Source organism: Balaenoptera physalus (assembly GCF_965194825.1).
Source record: "Balaenoptera physalus genome assembly, chromosome: 5".
NCBI lineage: Eukaryota > Metazoa > Chordata > Mammalia > Artiodactyla > Balaenopteridae > Balaenoptera > Balaenoptera physalus.
The window spans coordinates 80,171,569-80,188,056 of record NC_138884.1 but is presented as its reverse complement, the minus strand read 5'-3'; the positions used below and the strand labels follow the sequence as shown (position 1 = coordinate 80,188,056).

Here is a 16,488-nt window from a genome sequence, read left to right as displayed (position 1 = left end):
AAATAAATAAATAAATAAATTTTAAAAAAACAAATATCACTTCATTCAAGTCTCTCCCTCCTAACTACTCTAGTTAAAATTGCAACCTCCTCCCCTGCTTTGTATTACTCGATAGGAGTTATCAACATCTGACATACTCTATATTTGGCTTATTTCTGTTGCTCCTTTTCTGTCTCTTTCACTAGAGTATCAGCTCAGGAGGGCAGAAAACAGTGTCTCCTTTGTTCACCAGTGTATCCCCAGTGCCATCCTAGAACAGTGCCTGGCGTATATTATATGATCAATGAATTTTTAAATTATTATTACAAATTTATTTTTTTATTTATTTTTGGCTGCATTGGGTCTTCGTTGCTGTGCACGGGCTTTCTCTAGTTGCATCGAGCTGGGCTACTCTTAATTGCGGCGTGCAGGCTTCTCATTGCGGTGGTTTCTCTTGTTGTGGAGCACGGGCTCTAGGCACGCGGGCTTCAGTAGTTGTGGCACATGGGCTCAGTAGTTGTGGCTCGCAGGCTCTAGAGCGCAGGCTCAGTAGCTGTGGCACATGGGCTTAGGTGCTCTGTGGCATGTGGGATCTTCCCGGACCAGGGCTCAAACCTGTGTCCCCTGCCTTGGCAGGCGGATTCTTAACCACTGCGCCACCAGGGAAGCCCCTCAATGAATTTTTGATGAAAGTGAATAAAATGAAGTATCTCCGTGTGGCCAGTTCTTATCTTACTTAATATCTTAGAAGAACTTGAGAGGTGTCTCATCCCTCCTTCCTAAGATATTCTATTCTCTTGACTGTAACTCACACTCTCCTAGTGCCCACCTATATCACAGCCTACTCCTTTTCATTCTCCTTTGACAATTCTACATTTTCTTCCCTTATTTCAGTTGTCAATGTTCCTTGAGACTTGGCTGTGGGCTCTTTTCTCTGCTCTTTCTATACTCCTCTCTAGACATCTATTCTCACAGCATCACATACTGATGACCCCAGACAAAACTCTCCTCTGATATCCAGACAAGTACAATCACTAGGATGCCACACATGTATCCTAAGCTTAACATATCCAGGGATGTCTTGATTTCACCCTCCCTCCCATTACTGTTCCTCCTCCAATCCTCTCCAATTTAAATAACACTATTCTCTGTCCATTTTCTTAAAAAAATCCATGAGTCATTTTTGATTTCTCCCTTTCCTTTACCACCTATATGGAATCCATCACCAATTCTTTGCTGAATTATACCTTCAAAATATATCTCACTTTTATCCATTTATATTCATCTTTGCTACCTCTACCGTCTTATTCCAAGCTACCATTAACTTAATGGAGAGAACCAAGGAATAAAAAGTTTTTTCATTGGTCTCCTTGCTTCTAATATTGTTCCAACTTCATATCTAAGCCTTTCTTTTTCTTATGTAGCAGCCAGAGGGATCATGTTACAATCTAAGTCATACCACGTCATTACCTCCACCTAAAAATCTCCAATGATGTCCAGGTTCATGAAAGGAAACTCCTTTACCAAAGGTTTTGTATGATCTGGCCTCTGCTAACAACTCCAAGCTAGCCCCGTGAGATTCTTCCTCTTGCTTTTCGATTCCAGGCACACTGGACACCCTTCACTGTCTAAATCTCACTAATTTATTATCTACCTTAGGATCTTGGCACTTGCTTTTGTTGCTGCCTGAGAATGACTTTCACTTACTCTTTCCATGTCTGTCACTTTTAGGTCTTAGCTTAAAAGACTTCCTTGTCCACTGTATCTGAAATAGATCTCTCACCCAATTTATTCTAGCATCCTATTGGATTGTTCCACAGCATTTTTATTTACTTTGTTATTTGTTTCCTTGTTATTTTTATCTCTCTACACTGCTTAGCCTGTATCTGATTCAGAATTATATCTTCACAACTTAACATTGTTCTTGGCACATAACAGTCTCTCACTATCTATTAGTTCAACAAATGAATGAATGAATGAATGAACATGACAAGTCAGAAGAGAATGAAGCTTTATTTTTCTGTTGCCCTGGGCATTTCAAGTGTTCATTTCATCTATATACTTTAAAAAATATATTCTCTGTCAATGTTCAATTAATAAAGCTAGCACATGGCACATCACTTTAATTTTTAGGTTGAGATATAGATCATTTGAAAACACTGCAAAGATGTTTTCATTTCTGTGGGAAAATTCTTCCAAATTTACCTAAGTGTATACACTTCCCCAATGTTTGCTTTTCCATTTAAAAATGTTATTAGAGCTTTAAAATAAAAGTTCTCATTTCACTCCTCTGGGGGAAATGTAGTTTTGCTTATTTTAATGACCTACTTAGTAACAAGAAGGTCTGTTAATGAAAATTTGACTCTTGTTCAACAGAAGGATGCAAAAAAGTCTTACAAGTGGTTGTAGCAGAAGACCAGCTGCCTAAGGGTTTAAAGAGTGAGAAGTGAGTTCTGGCCTTGTCAATTGCTTGTCAATTACTTATCAATTACAGGGTTATTGGGTAATTCATTGGGACTTTTCTCAGCCTCCTCTCTGACAGAAGGATGATGCCTGCCCTGCTTATCGTTCTGCCTTGTTGTGATAATCTTATTAGACACTGTATGTGAAAAATGTTTTCAAAATTGTAGAAAACCCTACTCATCTGAAGTCCTACTGTGTTGGTGAACAACCTTGCAAAACTGACCCTAGTGCTCCACTGCCATTTCAGAGAGATTGTAGAAGATGATCTAAGGCAATCATCTCTGTTTATATGTATCTGGAAGCATTTATTATTCCAGATCATTTGCCTCAAAAGACTGACATGCACAAAAGGTTGTATAATCCTTCAATAAATGGAAGTGGGGAAGGGCTGGCTTCCTAAGTTATCTCCTGGTGGTTAGTACCTTAGCTGTGCATTTTTAAGACGGTGTGTAACAGTGTTGAAAGTGGATACGAGCCAAGGGGATGATTTTCTAGCTCCTTTGTGGAATGCTTTACTGTGTGCTGCTTCTAAGCAGGTACAAGCTACTTCTGGATGGTAGCAGACTGATTTGTCAACGGCTGGAAGAACTCTACCCCTTCAGATGTCCCAATCTAGCTTCTCTCACTCTGCCTCCTTCCTTCCCTTCTCAACTTTCCCCTTTCCTTCTCTAATGGAGAATGTGGGAGACAAGGGAAAGGAGATCCTGGAGAGATGAAAAGCAAGAACCATTTCAGTTCCTTTTACTTCCCCATTGCAATCTGTGCTGCTGAGTTAAAAATATATAATTTCATTTCCAAATCTATTTCAACCCTTGCCTGGCCTACTGAGCAATCACAAACCTTCCAATTTCAATTCAGATCTTTGCTTTTAGCTTTATTTTATATGGAACACTGCTAAGTTGTACAAACAGATATAAAGTAAATGCTCTACAGAGAGCAGAAGTAGGATTAAAGGAACCAGGGAGTAAATCTGTATTTATAGCACACTGGTCAAAATCTGAATTGTTTTCATTTCATTTATAAAATGTCAAACTTTCCACAAAGTATAAAATGTCAAAGAAGGGATCATACCTGTGGCATCCAAGAGTCTCTGCTAGCAATGATTTTTCTTATTATTTTCAGTGATGCTCATTTATAACATCTTGTAAACAGATTACACATTTTCTGCAGGTGAGAATTACTATTCCTCTGTCACATTTGGAATACTACGTATTTACAGAGAATGACCCACTTCTAAAAAATGAATTACATTTACCACAAATACTTATGAGCAACAACCCCCAAAATTGTGCTACATGGTAAGTTATTAACAATTAATCAACTGCTAACACTTAAAGTAACGTGAATTCAACCCCTTCCCATAAAGCTATAAAAGGATCTCCAGGTGGGCAATGAAGATCACTTGGCAGAGACAAATAAGATGACTAATATTGCCCTTGAAACATTTTAGCAGTACTGCAGCTAACCAAAATCCAGCAATGTCTTACATAGGTTGATTTCATTCATTTTATTGTCTATATATTATCATGGGAGAGGGTAGTTGGTAAAAAAGATGCAACTCCAATGGATCCCTTCTTCTTCTGAATTATAACTTGCATTATAACCAACTGCATAGATATGATTTTAATTTTCAACATTAAATAATAAAACCATATGATTTCAATGATAACTTTTCACTTTAATTTAGGTTCAGGGACATCAAAACTCACTAATGAATATTTAAACTACATGTGATTTCATACTTCCATCATTTTTTTCTTTACTTGAAAGGTCAAGCTTAAAAACTTTATGGGCAGATAAATCGTCTTTTATTGATAATAATATAGCCTTAAATGGCATCACATCATCTGAAACCTTCTCTACAAAATTATTTTTAATCTAAAGTGATAATTTCCCAGTCACTTATGAAAGATCGTGCATTGACAAATGATTCACTTCTGTAAGGAAGCCTCTTTTCAGATTTGCATGAAGCCAAATGCGGTGCTGAGCATCCTACCCCTGGAGAGGCAACGTGAAAAGAACCAAGAGAATCTTTCATCTTTCTCATCCATCTTTATCACTGTCAACATAAAAAACTGAATTAAAACCTTCAATGGCTCCCTGAAACCTTCTCAATAAAATCCAGAAAAAAAAGTGGCTCCTGATTCCAGAAGACCGGATTCCAGCCTATCATTAATATGCTATGTTTCCCTGTATAAATCACTTTCTCTTTTGAATCTTCAGTGTTCTCCTTTGTTAAATGAGGAGAACAAGACTAGACAGACTCTAAAGACTCATCCAGCTCTAATCTATCCACTTCTTTTTTATTTCCAACAATTCTTTATAGGCTGGGACCAAACACCTTTGAAATAATGTCTAATTCTGTCCTCTTTCCCAGGAATATCCTGCTCCCTTTTACCTTCTACACTCCCCATCTTCTTATCTCTTAAACACCCTCCATAGGAAGCTTAAATGAAATGCTTCAGTGCTTCTAATATTATGATACTCATCACAGAGTATCTGATAGCATCTCAGTCTTCATGGGTTTGTCTTTTAAATACACAACCTGATCTGGGTTCACATCCTGCCCATGCCACTTATTAACTGTGAACTTGGACCAGTCGCTTATCTTTCCAAGCCTCAATTTCTTCATCTGTAAAATAGGAATAGTAATAGCTTTCTCTTGGGGTTGCTGTGAGGGTTAAACAGTAAAGTATCTATATCCTTTAAGATAGAGCCTATGTCTTATTTAACTCATTTCCCAAGAGGGTAACTAGCTCAGAGTAGTGGGAAGAACAGGAACTTGGTGGTCAGAAGCCATGGGCCAACACTTTGGGTGAAGACACATGTTCTCTCTCTGAACTGGACTGAGAGGGTGTTTGAGGTTAAGAATAATATCTTGAGATTTCTGTGAACCTGGTGCCTAGCACAAGGCTTGCCACATAGATTCTCATTACATAAGCAAAGGGACTATGAATATGGAAAAGAACAACAGTGTTGTTAATGGATGTGCCTCTATTAGACCCTTTATACACATTTACTGAAGGAAGAAATATAGCAGAAATACCCCTGACTCCAAAGTCTTAGGAGGGTAGTAAATGCCACCCCTCCAAATAAAGTAAACTTTCATCCCAAGGTAGAAAAGAATAGGAAAGGACTGGGTTCTCTAGGAGAGCAGGCAGCTTGTGCCCCTGATTCATGTCCTAGGCAGAACAGGGTCGAGGTTTTGGCAGAGGGACTGATTCCACGTGGGAGGACAGGGGACTTCGGATCAGCTGTGTCAAGTGCAACCTGCTCTGAGCAGTGGCCAGGTTAGGGGGCCGTCCATTCTCGGGGCGCAGCGCAGCAGGGCAGCTGAGCCTCGAGCTCCCATTTTGGACACTTCCCCTTCAGCCTCGCCCACCCGGCAGTCAGGTCCCGGAAGGTAATTAGTGTTCCGGAGAGGCCAAGCTTCTGAGGGGGCAGGGAGATGGGAAAGTACGGGGTGGGGGGGGGGCGGGTTTCTGGTCAGAGGTCTCATGAAAAGAGGGGAGAGAGAGAGAAAAGAGACAGAGGGAGAGGGAAAGGGAAAGAGGGAGAGAGGGAGAGACTGAGAGATTTTTCATTTTTGCACGCGACGCATACCTAATGATATTCCCACAGACAGACAGACAGGCAGACGCAGAGAGAGACAGACAAGACACACTTGCGCGTTTGAAATCGTTCATACCCCCAAATCCAGGACGCAGCCTGTTGTCATAACCATCGAGTAAACTGTCCAGGATGCGGGTAAAATTTTCCGGGCATAATTTCTCCTCCTTTTGGTTCTGTCCTGGGGATTCGTTTAAACTGCAAACGCACACACACACACACACAAAAAAACAGGGGCGGAGGGGGTTATTTTAAGAATTGATCAGCGAACAGGTGGAAACAGATTTATCTTCTAGGAAAAGAGTCTCTTGCCCCAAACTAAAGGAGGCAGGGCGGAGGGATGGGGGAGAGAGAGAAATGGTCAGGAAAGGCGCATCCCGCGCACACGGACCCCAATATCCACACTCTTCTTGCACCCCGCGCCCCTTCTGCTCTCGGCGTCTACGTGGGCAGAGCAAAGCCCGGCTCCGGGCCGCTGACCTTACAGCGGAGACCAGAGGGTCTAATTCGCCCTGGAGGGGGAGGGGGTGCTGGCGGCCAGAGGGGAGCCAGAGCTGGCCGCTTCTCCACCTTCCCCTGGCCCCCAGCACCTCGGGGAACTCACCAAGCCGCCAGGCACAGGAAGTGCAGGAGGGCGAAACTGGCCCCGAAGGACGTCGCGATCGCGGGTACCTTCTTGGCAGAAACCATCTTTGCAACATGCCATACTTTAAGCCTGTTCAGGTTTCCAGGCTCTCCAGATGCCCTGAGCAGGGTGCGAGGCGAGGGCAGAGGCTCTCCGCGGCTGTGCGCACACTCGCGCTCACACTCGCCCGCGCTCACACTCGCCTGCGCTCAGCCAGCCCCAGCCGCGGTGGGCGCGTGTGTGCACGCGGGCCGGGGAGGCGGTTCCTGCCTTGCCTCGCCCCCTCCTTTCCTTGCCGAGCTCTCCAGTGTATGGAGAGCTGTGTATATACCCTTCACACCCTTTCGTGCCCGCACCCCGAGCCTGCTGGGGTTAACCCTGGGGCGCTGGCACCGAAGGGCTGAGCCAAGTTCTTTCCGACCTTTAACCCCAGGCAGCAGAACCAGGGGCTTCCGCCCCTCCTCGCGCTCGCAACGCCCCATCACAGGTGTGTCCCCTCCCACAGCAAAGCTTACGCTCCACTTCTGCCTCCCGCTGGGATGTGGATTGAACGCTTGAAGCTCCTCTCTCTTTAGGTTGTTTGAGGACCTGTTTGTACCCATTTTCAAGGCTGGAGGTGGAGAAAGGGCGACATGGCAGGGCTTGCTGGGCGTGGGGAGTGGGAGACCAGGATAGGGAGAGGGGATCAAATCTGAACGGAAACAACCTCTGGGACTCTCCCCTTCAGGTGTTGGGGGGCGCCGAAGGAAAGAAGATTCTTCCTGGTAAAAGGGGTTGCAACTCACTGGGCGGACTCTCGCCAAACCGTTAGGAAGTGGACTTGAGCCTCATTCTGTAGTCAACTCCTTCGCCAAGCTGTTGCTGCAAAGATACCAAATTCCTTCACGGTACCCGTAGCCGCCTGGCACGCACAGGCCCTCTGCTTTGTTACTCCATCCTTTTTCTGGAGGGCAGAAAAGAGGTGGAGAAAAGGGACATCTGGTCAAAATCACTTTCACTTCTTGAGACAGTTGACACTCTTTTTCTTTCACAACAGAGCTGACTCGACTTCCAGAATGCTTCAGGGAGGGGGAAAGGATGGCTGGAGAGAGGGAGAGGAGAGAGCAGGAAAAGAGAAAGAGTGTGTGCGTGTGTGTGTGTGTGTGTGTGTGTGTGTGTGAGAGAGAGAGAGAGAGATTAAAATAGAAGGGAAGCCTCACAATTCACTAATGACTTGCAAAGGAACACTAAGCACCATAACTTTAGTGTTTTATTGAACAGAGATAAGCACTTCCAACAGAACTTTCAAAAATGTTAATTATTGGTTCCAAGGGGAAAAGGTGTCTTTCACCTTAATAGTGATGCATATGGAAATGTTTATATGATGGATCAATGACCTAAGTAATTTCTGTAAAGTTAGGTCCCTGGAACCAGTCACTACCAATAATTATGTTCTGTTTAGGACTTTTGACGGTTTGTTCAAAGTTTGATGACTGGTGGACTGATTTGATATGGAAACAATTAAACCAAGGGAGTATGGGGGTTTTGGTTGTTTATTTTTGTTTGTTTGTTTCAATCTTCTGGTTAAAGCTTTTCTTGCAAAGACGAAGCCTTTTCTGATTGCCAAAAGTGCATAATAGCCAGAGGTATGTACTCTCATGGTATTGTATATTGCTTCCTTCATGGCATTTATTATACTTTATCCTAATTCTATCTGTATCATTCTTCTCTTAAAGACTGTAATCTGCTTGAGGGCCTGGGCTGGGTGATTTTTGTTTATCTGAGTTTATTTTTTCTCTTATTACAGTGCATGGCACCTAGTACAAGGACAATAAATATTTATTGAATGAACAATTAAACGAATTAATGAATCGCTTGTTTCCAGACCCATCTTAATTAATTTGGATGAAATTCAAGCTCACTCTCTTGGAGAAAAAATGGAAATACTAGTGTGTTCCCCAAATATGCCGTGAAAGCATTTGTCGCCTCAGATTATCCACTTAAAAGTTGCTAATACATTATAGTATTATTATATCATACTATATTATTTCTCCAATCTTAGTGCTTTCCTATACTCTCTAAAACCTAATTCAGTATTTTCTACTTTTCCTTACAATTCCACTTAAATATATATATATATATATAAAGAATAGAAAACAATGGCCTTAGGAAAAAAAGTTCCACATAGTTAAAGAAAAATTATCTTTAAAATTCCAATTTTAAGTATGTGAAACTAAAACCTTCAAAGGGATAAAAAGAAGATTCCTCCTTTTATATAGCTACTTCCAATTATATTTTTCTTAACTGGTATATAGTACTTAAGATCAGCTGAAGATAACAGTAGAGATATTTATATCTCATTTTATTTTATAACAGCCTTTCATTTATGCTACCTTTGTATTATTAAAGTTATATGTTGGGTTTTACTGTCTAAAATCTTTAAAAATATATATATATACATATATATATGTCTTGTCTCTATGAGTTTTAAAATAAATCCAGTATTCAAAAAAATTACAATTTACTTTCACCTACAAATATCATTAAATATTCTATTATTTTCCATATAAACTCCTATCCATTATGGCCTAGATTGTGAGTGAACTTTTCCCGTATATAGCTGTGTAGAAGTATGAAGGTATTAAAATTGTACCTATAACTTCCTTCTTTAAAGTTGGCATAAATCTTTGATTGCTATATTCAAGTGCACTACCCCCAAACATTATTATGTTAAGTCAGCAACATATTATAAATGTATCATAAAGGTCTACATTTGATATGGTGGGATGCAAGTAATACAGATCACCTTACTGCTAAAGTCTTAGGATGGACACTTTGTCCACAATGCCTATGAAATGTCCTGAAAATTAATACAAAACTTTGTATTCATGTAAGCATGTGCATTTTTTCTGTGTGACTCTACAAAACTGTTATCAGATTCTCAAAGGCTATGAACACCCATAGTATGGACTAATGTTTTAATGTAAAAGATGACATATATAGTAGAACAGTCAACCAAACAGGCAAACAAACATTTGTAGCTAATATGTGACAAACATCTCTATCCCATTTGATAAAGTTATCAATTGCCAGTTTCTATAGACTATTATGTAGATCTTGAGTCTCCTTTGAAAGTACTCAGCCTGATTTTTATCAATTTATTAAATGGCAACTAGATTGGTACACAAAAATTTGGGGTGGTAATAAAATGAATAATTTGTAAGAGTTCAACCTGTTTCTCTTTCTATAATTATTTTTGGTAAAAGATTGAACCAATTTTAACTATTGGAACAGGGTAATGATGTGAATTAGTGCTTTAAATTCTGAAGGCTTGTGGATATACATCTAGTTGAAATAGTTCAATTCTGAGAATATAGAAGCTATTGATTATTTTTGCATTAATGCATTTCTCTGTCCTATATATTTAGGACAGGTGAGAAGAAATGATTTGATGCTCTCTAATCATGCCTTTCCTCATTTGTATTAAAACAACACTTCTACGAAAATTTACCTGTTTGCTAATCTGTTATTATTGTCTAGTTGTAGATTTTTATCTCTATTATTAAGACATCCCAATACTGTGTCTATTGTTTTAATGGTTACTACATTAAAAATGACATAAGCTGGGGTACCTTAACAGAATCTATTTGAATAAATATTTCATAATTGATTACTACTTTCAGAATAAGTGTTTATTTTTCTTGGCCATAGAGTTAATGCACATTTAGTTGTTCCAATGTGATTACTTGAAAGAAAATAACATTTAAGCAATATGTGTATCTTATCCAAATAATTTCTATACATGAAATTGGAAAGTCAGCTATTATAGTAAGTATTTTAAATTATTAATTGAATATTTTTGTGACTGTCCATGACCAAGTTGGACATTGAAGAAAGTATATCCACACTTAAGAGTCTCCAAGATCCCACATTAATTTAAACTATAATAGGAAATACTAGCTCTCTAATATCAGCTTTTGTGTCATTTGAAAGTCCAATAGTTTATAATAAGTAGAAAGAATACATTTTAAGGTCTTGGAATCCAAGTAATGAATTTAATAAATACTTTTAGGCTTATTTGCAAATAACTAATGATGCACGAAGCATTCTTTTATTTGTTAGACCTTGAATTCTGGAGCGAGTTCTCAGAGTAATTACAGAGATACTATTTTATACCAGACTCCAAAGAACCAAGATTGTTTTTTGTGTGTGAATATTCTATAAACTTTATACAAAGTACTAAGTATTAGAAGGAACATTCCCTTGATTGCATTCATGTACATGTGCGTATTTTCAAAGTTTCTGAAAAAAAATAGTGATAGTTTTTTTTCAACATCTAATAGTCATGATTAGCAAGGGCAATTTATGCATAACCAATAGGGCTCAAAATTAAACATAGCGTTACATTTGCTGCCAAGTGCCTATCGTATGATAAGTATATTGTCTTGATTATTTTTCTTTTTTTAGCTAAATTAACAGAAGTTAACTTTCTCTCAATTCTGGAGGCTAGAAGTCTGAGATCTAGATGTCAGCTTGGTTGTTTCTTCTGAGGCTTCTCTCTGCAGCTTATTGGTGGTTGTCTTCTCGCTGTGTCACATGGACTTTTCTCTGTATGCATGTGCATCTGAGTCCAAATTTCCTCTTCTTGTAAGGACACCAGACCTTACATGGTCCACCCTAAGGACCTTATTTTAACTGAATTACCTTTTTAAAATGTCTATTTCCAAGTAGAGTCACATTCTGAGGCATTGGGATTAAGACTTCAATGTATGAATTTGACGGGAACACAATTCAGGACATAACAGTGGTGATCTGCCTTCAACTATATATAGTAAACAAAATGAAAGTAATGTGCATGTAATGATTTTTTAAATTCATTAAACCACAAAGACATATGTGATTTTTTAATGTCAATAGTAATGATGATAATAATAATCTTTATTATAATAATAGCAATTATCCTTTATTAATAGTTAATCTCATTTAAATCTTCAGAAAAATATGTTTACAGTTAGGTATTATTTTGCTCATTTTATAGATAAGGAAACTGAGACTTCAAAATGTTAAATAATTTTCTCGTGGTTACATGACCAGAAAATGGAAGGGTCAAGACTTTATTCCATTTCCTTGAAGAACCACTTGATAAATTTTATTTTCGTTGTTTTATTTTGATATATGTGTATATTGTAAAATGATTACCACAATAATGTTAGTTAACACATCCATCACCTCACAGAGTTACCTTGCGTGTGTGTGTGCGTGTGTGTGTGTGTATGATGAGAGCATTTAAGAACTACTCTTAGCAAATTTCATGTGTACAATATGGTATTGTTAATTATAGTCTTCATGCTATACTTTAGATCCTTAAAAATTATTCTTCTTTTAATGGAAAGTTTGAAATCCCTTTGATCAGCACCTCCCCATTTCCCTCACCCCCAGACCCTGACAACCACCAATCTACACTGTTTCTATGAGTTCAATTTTTAAAGTCTACATATAAGTGAGATCATACAGTATCTGTTTTTCTCTGTCTGCATTGTCTTGTTTCAAGTGTAATACGGAATTAGTACAACCAATTTGGAAAGCTGTTTGGCAATACGTATACATAAGTTGAACATGATCATAACCTATGATGAGGCCATCCCATGCCTGTTTTATAGCCCACAGAAGCTCTCATACATATTCACAACAAGGGACCTACACAATAGTATATTGTTTGTAATAGTGGGGAAATAGCCACAGATTAAATATCCTTTAACAGGGAAATGGATACATTATACTGTGGTGTAAATGAAGCACTATAAAGCAATTAAAATTAAGGAAATCAAGTATATATCAATATAGATATATGCCAAGAATATAATGTAAGCAAAATAAACAAGTGGCAGAATAATACCTTCAAAAAATTATCATTTATACAAAATTTAAAACATGAAACATAATGTTTTACATTATTTATGGGTATACATGTAGTGATAAACCTGCATGAAAAAATAAACACCAAATTAGAGATAATGGCTATCTGAAGAAAGGAATAGAATAGGAAGAGGAACATTGGCTACTTCAATTATTTATCTAATGAGGCAAATACGGCAAAATGTTAAATATTGATAAATCTGGTTGTAAGGACTTGAGTCTTCATTATATTACTTTTTGGTATTGTTCTGACCATCTATGGCTGTATAATAAACCATTACAAAACTCGCTGGCTTGAAACAACAATGTATGATGATCTCTCAGTGTTCATGGTTTGACCAGGCTCAGCTGGTGGTTCTCCATGGAGGTGCCTCATCCTGTTGCAGTTAGATGGCAACTGGGGCTGTGGTCCTCTGAAGGTTTGACCGAGCTGTCTATGAAGATAGCTTAATGCTTCACGTGAGTGACACAACAACTAGGATATCTGGAACAGTTGGAGGGTTGACTAGATCTCTCTTGATCTCTGTCTTTTGCCTCCTTACTTAGTTAGCTTGGATTTCCTCACAACAGGATGGTCTCAGGATAGTCAGACTTAGCTGCAAAACTTCTTAAGAACAAGCCTTAGAAGTCAGAGTGTCACCACTATTGCATTCTATTGGTCAAATCAAGTTATAGGACCAAACCACATCCATAAAAAGAGGATGCACATGGGAGGCATGGTTCATTGGGTGGCCATCTTTGAAGACTAGTTATCACATATACTTTTCTCTGTGCCTGAAATATTTCATAGAAAAATTGAATAGCATTTTATATGAGTGGTGTGAATGTTAATTTTATGTGTTAACTTGGCTTGGCTATGGTACCTAGATATGTGGTCAAAATTTATTCTAGATGTTTCTGTGAAAGTGCTTTTTAGATGAAGTTAACATTTAAATCAGAAGTCTTTAAGTAAAGATTACTTTCCCTAATGTGGATGGGCCTCATCCAATCAGTTGAAGGCCTTAAGGAAAAAGACTGACCTACCCAGAGGAAGAGGGAATTCTACCAGCAGACCTTCAGATTTAACCTGTAACTCTTCCCTGGGTTGCCAGCTTGCCAACCTATCCTATAGATTTTGAATTTGCCAGCCTCCAGTATTGTGTGAGCCAATTTCTTAAAATCTCTTTCTCTCTCTCTCTCTCTCAATCCCTATTGGTTCTGTTTATTTGCAGAGCCCTAATCTGACACAAGCGGTATGGGGATATAAGACTAAATGTTTACTGAATCTTTTGGGTATGAGAAAAATTGAATGCTGTGTCCATTCAACAAGTAATTATTTTCTTACCTTTCAAATGCCATTAAATCCTTCCCCAAATAAGTGGTATGAAATTATTATAGAATCCTGAATGTTATCTTATAATAACTTATTGCCATTGTTGTTCTTAGGATGGGCAGTTTTTTGTGACACAGGGAAGGACTCACTTATGATATGTGAGCATGTATAAACGTTAAACGTACATGAGCCATAATTGAGGTTTTAAATGAATCATTATATTTTAATTTTGTCTTTTTGATTTTTTAAAAATTTTTATTGGAGTATAGTTGATTTACAATGTTGTGTTTGTCTTTTTGATTTTTTAATCAGCCAAATAATATATGTTCATTATAGAAATTTCGGAGAATATATAACACTAGCAAAAAAAATATGTACAGTCCAATTATTCAAATAAAACACTTTTTAACTTTCTTTAAGGAAAAAAGGGCTTAAGCCTTTGAAGAAATATCACTATTTGCTTTGCAAACTTTAAGAAAAATAGTATGTAGTGAAAATATTTGGCAATTAAATAAGCCCAAGTAGTAAAGATGTGGAATACATTGTGTATTTTATGCAATTTTATTGTACGTATTCACATTATTTTTATCATTTTCTTACTTGTGATATGAAGAGACTCCTACTTCAAATATATTCATAACCAGAAGAAAAATTAAATTAGCCTAAAGATGTATTTATTTTCACTAATCATTATAGACACAAATATTTTGCCCTTTCAAATTGTTTAAATAACAAAAACTTTTGAAGAAAAGCATAATGTCAGGTAGTTGTATGTCTTTTTCAGTATTTTTTTAAATCCTCAATACGGAATCTAACACACAAATCAGGTTCACACAAAGTAAATAATCGAAGTATCACAGGTGTATACTGGCTGACCATCAAACCAACACAGCGTTTGGAACTAAATTTTGCAGACAAGCACAGGAACACGTAACATGACACAGTGGTAATATATTTGGTTCTCAGAAGACTACGAAGCTACACTGCTCTTCATTACCATCTGGTGGCTACTGCATGGAGTGGCATTAACCATAATTTTAAAAGAAAGTTAGAGGAACTGAATATAGTACTTAAGAATAGAGAGAACCTCAGTATTATTGATAAGCATTAAAAATCCACGAGGATAAAGACCAAAGAAGGGTTTGGAACTTTCCTTACAATAAAAAAATTATACCATAAAAAGTTATTTATTGGAAACAATCTACAATGGACAGAAGTTGAATGTTTGACAAATATGATTTATGAGTAACATAAGATCTCCAAATCACATATTTGTTTTACAACAGAAAAAGACAATGCAATTGTTTTTCTTTTAGTGATAAATTAGATGGAATTATTTTTCCAGATTTACTAAATATTTTGGTCATCCATGTATCGTCACATGCCATTTGCCAAAGAAATACCTTTTTCCATTTTATCTGCCTGGTAAATACTTATATATCTTTAAAAATTTAACTTAAATGGCACCTCACTTGAGAAGTCTACCTGTGCCATCCTAGCTGAAGATTCACTTATCCATCCCTACAGACAGTTGATCATCTGCTAATCATTCGTGTAATGGTTTTTATTCATGACTGCTTGAGTTTCTCAAGAGAGGGGATGGTACCCTACTTATCATTGTAAGACCCAAGTTCTAAGCATTTAATATGTATTTATGTAAGGAATGAGTCCAGGAAGTTCATTGTTCTTTAGCAAATTTAAACCAAAGGAAACCTCTCACATTTCAGGCTTACCAGACAGTTGCAACAAGGACAGAGGGAGATTTGGAGACTGTAAATGCCCACGTTGACATTTTAAATTTCCCACTTCCATCACAGAATCACAAAGCCAAACTAGAACCAGAAAATCACCTAGTTGTGCCACAAAATTTTAAGTATGAGACTGAGGCTCAGAGAGAATATTTGACTTTCCCAAGTTTCTACAACTAATAACTACTAGAATAAGTATTTGAACCCCTATCATCTGACACTCATCAGTGAGTTTTTTATTCTACTGGTTTAATCCCTGACTTCTGTTAGGAGAAATCTTAGATCTAGAGAACTGGACTTTAAAAATTAAATGCCCCTTTAGGGATCTGAATTCTGTACTTGGCCCATGACCTAGACTACACATATTTTTAGGCAATTTAGGAAATCATTAATTATATTATAGGACAATATGATAATTCAGTTGAACCTTGAACAACATAGTGTGAACTGCACAGATCCACTTATATGCAGGGGTTTTTTCAGTAAATACGTTCTGTAGTACTACAAGATCCACCATTGGTTGAACCTGCAGATATGGAACTGCCATATAGGAGGGCTGACTATAAAGTGATAAATAAATTTTCCACTGCATGGCGGGGAGTCCATGCCCCTAAACCTCTCCACCCAATCCCGTTGTTCAAGGGTCAACTGTATATTTACATTTTTTAAAGTGCTTGATTTTGTGCCAACAGTTCTGGGAATTTACCCTAAGAAAATAGTAAGGTATGCATGTCAAGATTATGAACACAGTGAGCTCGTACTTTCTGACATCTTTGACTATTAAGGGGTATATACCTTAGGGCTGAGTAGGAGGTATTTGAGATGCTCCAAGCATACCTTGTTTTTTAATCAAAACC

The 16,488-nt window shown here is 37.8% G+C and overlaps 1 protein-coding gene across 2 annotated transcripts in view; it reads right to left on the bottom strand.

The window, feature by feature from the left end:
- Window positions 1-9,094, bottom strand: part of GABRA4 (gamma-aminobutyric acid type A receptor subunit alpha4) — a 179,807-nt gene extending 170,713 nt beyond the window's left edge. For both annotated transcript variants that reach the window (XM_082462484.1, XM_082462485.1), the window contains exons 1-2: window positions 6,656-9,094; window positions 6,131-6,249 (exon numbers count right to left, since the gene is read on the bottom strand). In XM_082462484.1, coding sequence (XP_082318610.1) covers window positions 6,131-6,249; window positions 6,656-6,741 — 205 coding nt within the window. In that variant the 5' untranslated portion in view covers window positions 6,742-9,094. The remainder of the gene's footprint in view (window positions 1-6,130; window positions 6,250-6,655) is intronic.
- Between the last annotated feature and the right edge of the window lie 7,394 nt (window positions 9,095-16,488).